At 56.2% G+C, this 7750-nt stretch overlaps 2 protein-coding genes across 2 annotated transcripts; one reads left to right on the plus strand and one right to left on the minus strand.

Annotated features, from left to right (window-relative positions):
• Window positions 1–197: 197 nt before the first annotated feature.
• Window positions 198–3007, minus strand: GUITHDRAFT_114790 (hypothetical protein; the record flags this gene model as incomplete). Its single annotated transcript, XM_005826054.1, has 6 exons — window positions 198–419; window positions 692–1015; window positions 1057–1808; window positions 1997–2366; window positions 2581–2819; window positions 2926–3007. 6 exons carry the CDS (start codon window positions 3005–3007, stop codon window positions 198–200), a joined length of 1989 nt encoding a protein of 662 aa, XP_005826111.1.
• Window positions 3008–4030: 1023 nt separating this feature from the next.
• Window positions 4031–5217, plus strand: GUITHDRAFT_143739 (hypothetical protein; the record flags this gene model as incomplete). Its single annotated transcript, XM_005826055.1, has 5 exons — window positions 4031–4652; window positions 4702–4820; window positions 4869–4930; window positions 5059–5117; window positions 5162–5217. The coding sequence occupies 5 exons, from the start codon at window positions 4031–4033 to the stop codon at window positions 5215–5217; spliced, it is 918 nt and encodes a 305-aa protein (XP_005826112.1).
• Window positions 5218–7750: the final 2533 nt, after the last annotated feature.

The following is a 7750-nucleotide window of genomic DNA, read 5'->3' on the forward strand; positions in this document are numbered from 1 at the left end:
GAGAGGAGGAGGAGGGGGGAGGGGGAGGAGGAGGAGGAGCGCCTGACCTAGGCCAGCAACTTTGAGCGAGTGCAGTCGATCTTCCCAGCATTCTTTACGGCGAGCAAGCAGCGTCACTGCTCAGCTTCAGCTCAATCCTAGCTCACCTTCTCCCTCTCCAACGAGCTTGACGACGACGTTGGGCCGCAGCCTTCGGATTAGATCTGTCCTTGCAACTTCCCAAGACCCCCAGGAGTCCTCGGGCGTGAGGAGGAGGAGGATGAGGAGGAGGGATGCTTGGCTCGCAGCCGTTGCCAGAGGCCGTACATGCTCTCCTCTGAGACCATGAGCAGTTGCCCCCCGTGCGAGTGAAAGGTCTTGGCCTGCTTCTCCTCTTCGAGGATCGCGGCGCTGCCACTCCTCCTGTCTGGCTGCGGGGGCTGACGCATCAAGCAGCAATCCCTTTCTATGGCCTGGGTAAGGAGTCACTCCCAGCCAGTGAACTTGCTGACTGCACACGGATGAAGGAAGGAGAAGAAGGAGGGTCGAGGAGGGATGCACAATAGAAGAGAAGTATCAAGGAGGAGGCGGAGGCTGACAAAGAAGGGAGAAGAGGCGCATGAAGAAGAAGAGGAAGAGGAGACGTATGAAGGAAGGGGAGGAAGTGGAGACGCAAGAAGGAAGGGGGGGGGACAGGGCGGTAGCTACTGACCTTGCTGAACCACTCGTTCACTGACTTGTCGTAGCAGAGACCGACTTCTTTCCTCCCGCACACTCGAAACGATCTTGTGGTCGACCTCCCTCCCCATATCTCACCCTTGAACAGCATGCCTCCCAACGACGACAAGCTGCCTCCTCCTCCTCCTCCTCCTCCTCCTCCTCCTCCTCCTCCTTCTCCTGCCATTCTATCCACGTCCTCCTCCTCCAGGCTGATCCTCAACGTGCCCAGCTCAGGCTTGGACAAGCATCGCACCATCATGGCTCTCTCCTCCATCACGATCGACGGCTGCACGTGCGCCATGTTCGGCTCCGCCTTCTGCGTCAGCGCAACCCCTCCGCATCCACCAGCGTCCAGACCCTGTCGAGGAAGAGACCAGAGGAGGTGAGGAGCCAACCAGAGGAAGAGGAAACGATCTGAGGAGCACAAGACTTGATAGGGAACAGGATCAGCTCTTGAACCGTCGCTATCCTCTCGTCCTGCGCGCCAGCCCCTCCCGCCTGCTCCTCCTCCTCCCCCTTGTCTACGAAGTTCGTCTCCAGGAACCGAAGGACCCTCCTCGCGTCGTCAAACGTGCTCATGTACCCGAACGACACCCGCACCGCCCCTGTCGCCTTCCCGCCGATGACGCACCTCCGGTCCCCGCACACCTTCCCCTCCCTCAGGAACAGCTCCACGTCCTCGCTTGTATGCCCCAGCATCTCCTTGTTCGCGCCTGGGTTGCAGAAGGACCCCGTCCTCAGGTTGATCCCCACCAGACACGCCAGCTCCTCCACGTGCGAGTAGTCAAGCAGCCCTCCAGCAGGCTGGAGCATGTTGAAGCAGCAGATCGAGCCGACGGCGCTGGAGGGAGAGGAGGGCGGAGGTCCGTAGACCATAGCCGCCTTCCTCCCGTTGGCATGCCTCATCTTTCCCAGCTCGGAGGCGAAGAAATCCCTCAAGCTCCACGTGTGCTGCTCTATCCCCTCCATCCCGATCTCCTCCAGGTGCCGAAGCCCGAGCTCTGCCGCCATGATGGAGAGGAAGGGGATGGTTCCGTCCTCGAGCCTCTCGTGCAGACTCTCTCGCAGGACGAACATGTCGTCGTCGGCTCTCGCCGCCAAGACGGTGCCTGAGGCACAGGAGGAGTGAGTGAAGTCGGTTGTAAGAATGTGACCGCTGCAGGCAAGAACGGGAGAACGATAATTGTTATGTACAGAGATGGTTCGACACGTGATCGTTTCATAGACATGCAGGGCAAGAGAGGGTGGAGACAACACAAGCATAGGAATGCGAGCAGCACCTCCTCGCTCTCCTCACCTCCAGCAAAAGTCTTCTTCTCCAGGCACGCGGCCGACTCCCTCCTGATCAGCAGAGCTCCCAGCCCCGTCGGATAGCCGAACATCTTGTAGAAGGAGAGAGTGATAAAGTCAGGTTTGTGCTCACCATCCAAACGGAGAGGCGATGTGCTGGCGTGCTTAGCGGCGTCTAACAGCACCTTCCACCTGGTGTCGCCTCCACACCCCAGCAGCTGGTTCAGAGCCCCAGCTTGCACCCTCTCAGTCCAGCTGAGGTCTAGCTTCTGACCGCTGAAGTTGCACTCAGCGGGGAACGCGAACAGGCTGAAGGTGGTCTGTTCCTTGCTGCCCTCGTCCGCATCCTTCGCGGCTGATTCCAGCACCTCAGCAGCCTGCAGAGCACATCAGAGGACGGAGAAGGTCACATGCGAGCTGGAGAAGCCTGGAGGGTGGAAGAGGAGGGCATGCAACAGAGGAGGAGGAGGAGGAGGAGAAGGAGGAGGAGGAGGATCAGGAGGATCAGGAGGATCAGGAGGAGGAGGAATAGGAGGAGGAGGAGGAGGCGGAGAAGGATCAGGAGGCAGCCTTTGCCATCTTTGGTTTCACCTGAGCATGCGGGATGGGATGGTAGGCGCACCCAGCGCTCTTGGCGTACTGGCGAGCACCAAGGACGCTGTTGTGGTTGTTGACAGTGTACGCAAAGACGCTCCTGCCTGCCGCCCAGCGAAAGTTCTCAGCGACGATCTTGATGGCCTGAGTACAGCCGGAGGTGAAGACCACAGCGTACTCGCTCTCTCGGGCATGGAAGTGACGGAGTACAGCCAGCCTCGCTCGTCTGATTGCTTCTGCCGAGCGCAACGAGGCGGCGCTGCGGCTGTGGGGTTGCCGAAGCTGGAGGAGGCGACCAGGGTGAGTTGCTCCTGCAGCTGGCGTACTGACGTCAGTGTTGACCCAGCATGATCGACGTAAACTTCGTCCTTGGGGAGATGCTCGAAGCCTCTTCTGACTTCTTCGAGCCTCCCCGAGTAGCCATAGCCCTTATAACATTGCTTGAAGCTTACTAAATCTGCATCCTCCTCCTCCTGCTTCCTGACTGAATCGCAATCACTGGTTCCATTGCTGTCATGCTGTATCCCCCCCAAAGGCTTCGCTCGAAGAATTCGAGAACATCCTTCCGTCTCAGAGTAAGCAGTCCATAGAGGCAAACTGAGACAAAGCAGTAGAGCAAGATCATTAAACCTGCAGGTCCAAGATCAGAAGCTGTTAATTGCAAGTTCCTACAGCGATGCACATCAAACCCGCTCCATCCTCTTGCTGTGCTGCTCTCATACACTCCCTCCTGCACTTATCCAACTGTCTTCCTCCCCTCCGCCTAGACACGTCTCTCTTCCTCTAGCTCCTGCTGCTCCATCACCTGCTCCTGCATCTGTCCTATAGACCTGCTGCTGCTGCTGGTGCTGCTGCTGCTGCTGCTGTTGCTGCTGCTGCTGCTGCTGCTGGTGCTGCTGCTGCTGGTGGTGCTGGTGCTGCTGCTGCTGCTGCTGGTGGTGGCCGTAGTGGTAGAGGTAGTGGTGGTGGTTGTCCTGCTAGTTCTCCTCCTCCTCCTCCTCCTCCTCCTCCTCCTCCTCCACACTTTCCCTAGCCTTAGTCTGCATTTTCGCCCTCATGCTAAGAGGTCTTATTTTGACTACCCTACCCCAAATATTCCATACTTCTACCCTCTCTAGGGAATTTTGTACCCACTCTTTCTATCTCAAAAGTACCCGTAGTAAACTACCCCTCCAGTCCTTCAAATGCACCTCCCCGCCCACAAAGCTACATGAAGAGTGCCGGGAAGGAGGAGGGAGGGGGAGAGAGGAAGGAGGGGGGAGGGGGGGGGGAGAGGAAGGGGGAGGGGGAGGGGAGGAGGGTGAAGATGATGAGAAAGGAGGTTGAAGGGACAAGAATGAGAGTCCAGGCAGTGCAGGAGGAGGGGATAATGTGAAGTTGAGAATTGTTCGGATACCCTACGCATGCCTAACGCTGTCTTGAAACGCAGGCCCATGAAAAACTCCTGATGGCGTCCGACCAACTCATACCACGAGGAGCTCTCCTCCTCCCCTCTCTCTTGCTCCTCCTCTGCGTCATTGTCACGGACGAATGCCGGCTGTTCAAGCTCCACAGCAGCCAGAGACTTGCAAAGCACCTCGTCTCTACAAGGTACCGACCCACCGATGGCTTGCTCGCAACTGCTCTACTTCCCCCGCTTGTCAACCGGCTGAGAGGAGCTTATGATCACGAGGAGGATGAGTCGGATTTTCCGCTCACGGAGTTCAAGGTGGAGGACACTACAATCTTTCAGCGGCAGGTTCTGCTCAACTTTCCCAAGACCCTCAGGCTGAGAGGGCAGATGCTGCTGTTCGAAGGGAGGGAGGAGGAGGGGGATCAGCTGAAGTTGCGGCTTGCCGTCAGCCCGAGCGACACATTCCTGAGCTTGTCAACAAGAGTGGTGGAGAGGCTCAGGGAGGAGTTGAGGAAGGAGGACCCGGTGGTTGTGGCGCTGAACGATACGGGTGGTATCTGTGAAGACGAGATCTTCTTCTCTCTGAACAGGATGAGTCGTTTTGCTGCCAACTCGACGTTTGCGGATGCTGGGGTGATGGACGGCGACATGCTCTGGGTCCATGGGAGCGAGGAGGGTGAGTTGTTTGGGCTGGCAAAGTCTGCGAGCATGATGGGTCGTTGCAGGAGAGATTGGAGTCGCGGGTGAGAAGCTCGAATTGGACGATTCTGAATCGAAGAGGGACAGTGCGGACGATCTTGGCATCAACACAACGCAAATCAGAGAGCTGTTGCTGCAAGACGATGTGGGTCACTGCCTGCTCAGTCCGACCGTGTGACGGGTTTCGTGCCAGGTTGATGTCGAGTTCAGGGATGGATCCAAGATTCCAAGTGTGAACGTTGATCTCTTGCAAAGGTGAGGAGATTGTACCTTGTTTCTCAACGCTGTCGTGATGGAATGGTCCCCGTACCATCCACTTGCTCTATCTGCTGCTCCCTGCATCGATCGAGACTCCCTCTCGCGCTCATCGTTGTACCGTTCAGCCTTGACGATGGAGAGCTTGGCAACTGGACTTGGGACGAGGAAGCGCATCAAGCGGGAGGTGGAGAGGACTTACCCTCCTTGCTGTCCTGACGACTCTGGCAGTTCTGTACGGCAAGACGGTGGAAGGCGAATCAGTGAGGGTGAGGGAGAGGGTTTGAACCATTCTGGTGCTGGTGGGGTGAGAAATTAAGGCAGAAGCACTGGATTCCAGCTGTGGAGGAGGCTGACATGCGCGCCTTCTACTACTTGGCCTCCCTCGCAACCTGGAAGGCTACGAGCATGTCCCCGTCCCGCAGGAGGTAGTTTGATGTTAGCGTGAGAGTGAGGGGAGTGGGAGGTTTGAGATTGTTGGTGTGAGTGTGAAGAGATGAGAATCTCTGAGACGTTTTTGCAAGCTGCTGTTATGTAGAGGTGATGGTGGTGGTGGTGGTGGTGGTGGTGGTGGTGGTGGTGGTGATGATGATGATGGTGTTGGTATTGGTGATGATGATGATGATGATGCTGGTGGTGTTGGTGTTGGTGTTGGTGTTGGTGTTGGTGTTGGTGTTGGTGGTGATGATGATGATGATGAAATGGTCTTTGACACCCACATGCAAGAAGTTGCTGCCTGTGTCGCTTTTTTTCTCAGCGGTAGTAACCAAATGGACAGCAACTGGACAAGCTGAACAACTTCACGGATAGCGAACTCATGGAGGGAATGAAGATCTTACCCGAAGAATCAGTAGACCTTCTCTGTTGCTCCTCCTCGCCTCCTAACTCTGTTGGCTCTCCAGAGGAAGGCTGTGGCAACTTTGAGTGCTCGGCTGGGTCAGATTCTGACGCAGCTGCCGGCGCCAGATGAAGAGGAGGAGATGGGAGATTTGGAGGGAGAGGAGAGAATGGAAGGCTTTCAAGAGGATATGCTGCATTCGTTTCCTCAGCACGACCTTCATCGTCGTCACGAGTCTTTCCTTCGCTCTCGTTTCTCACACCATGGAGTTCGTCATGGCGTCGGGTCGATGGAGGATCGCGATGTTCCGATGCATCCTGGATATCAGGTGGAGGAGAGAGGGGGAGAGGAGCTGAAGGAAGTTGCTGCTGCTTCTGCTGTTGCTGCTTCTGATGGAGATGATGATGATGGAGATGATGATGATGATGATGATGATGATGATGATGATGGAGATGATGATGATGGAGATGATGATGATGAGAACGAGGAGGAGGAGGAGGAGGAAGGGAAATAATTTTGCTGCTCTCTCAGGATGATTTCAACCGCCTTCATGGACCATACAGAGAGAGAGTTCCAAGTGAGTGAGTGAGAGAAGAAAAGAGGTAGAGGCAAAATGCAGAAGGGACATGCTGTTGATTCGTTGGAGTAGGCAGGAAGAGAATGCAAGGTATGAAGGAGGAATTGAGAGGGAAAGAGAAGAGGACAGACGAGAGTAAGTGGTGATGGTAGTGGTTGGAGCAGGAGCAGGAGCAGGAGCAGGAGCAGGAGCAGGAGCAGGAGCAGGAGCAGGAGCAGGAGCAGGAGCAGGAGCAGGAGCAGGAGCAGGAGCAGGAACAGGATAGTCACGAGTTCTCCTGTGTTGACTGAATGTCAGTTGCTCGTGGAGGAGATTATGATCGCATTCCTTTCCCATTTGCTGACCCCATACGCAATGGCATCACAATCAACGTGCCACGGGTGAGTGAAGCAAAAAGCTTTCTGCCCTTTGCTCTGCTTTGCTCTGCTCTGCTCTGCTCTGCTCTGCTCTGCTCTGCTCTGCTCTGCTCTGCTCTGCTCTGCTCTGCTCTGCTCTGCTCTGCTCTGCTCTGCTCTGCTCTGCTCTGCTCTGCTCGCGTCCTTGCTCTCGTCTACGCTTGCTCTGCTCTGCCTGCGCTGCTCTGCTCTGCTCTGCTCTGCCCTGCTCTGCTCTGCTCTGCTCTGCCCGCCCTCCCCCCGACCATTTTTCATCACCTCTGCCTCGCTCTCCTGCTTTGAAAATTTCTCTTCCCTTCCCTTCCCTCACTCTCCTCCAGCCCACCGGTGCGGATCAGCTTTGGCCTCCTCCCATCAACCCTGACCCGAACCGGCCCATGTTCAACTTGCCCATGCAGCGTCGGCACGAAGGGGAGGAGGAGGAGGAGGAGGAGGAGGAGGAGGAGGATTTTCCCTCCTTCCTATCTCAATTTGAGCTTCAGCAGAAACGTCGCAAACGCAAAACCTTTGATCCAAAGGATGGTCCCCCCAAGTTCCCTTGAAGGACGAGGAAGGAAGCAGCAGCAGGATGAGGGGTAGCAAGAGGATTCTGACCAGGGGACAGGGAGAGTTGATAGGAGGTGTGAAGAATGAGCAGAGGAGGAGAAAGAAATTGTGAAGAAACGCGTAGAGGTTTCTTTGTAAATTTTCTACTTGAATAGCAGCATCGCACAAGCAAGCAATATCAACGTCCATATCGACCATACCCTCCTCTCCCTCCTCGGTATCCTCCCCCCCTTGCTCCCCTATACCCTCCTCCTCCTCCTCCTCCACCACCACCACCACCACCACCATATCCTCCTCCTCCTCCATATCCTCCTCCATATCCTCCTCCTCCTCCTCCTCCATAGCTTCCTCCTCCTCCATAGCCTCCTCCTCCTCCATAGCTTCCTCCTCCATAGCCTCCTCCTCCTCTGCTGTATCCACACTGTTTGCAAGTGTCCTTGGAGGCAAATACAACCAGCCCGCAG

The sequence above is a fragment of the Guillardia theta genome (assembly GCF_000315625.1).
Source record: "Guillardia theta CCMP2712 unplaced genomic scaffold GUITHscaffold_78, whole genome shotgun sequence".
NCBI lineage: Eukaryota > Cryptophyceae > Pyrenomonadales > Geminigeraceae > Guillardia > Guillardia theta.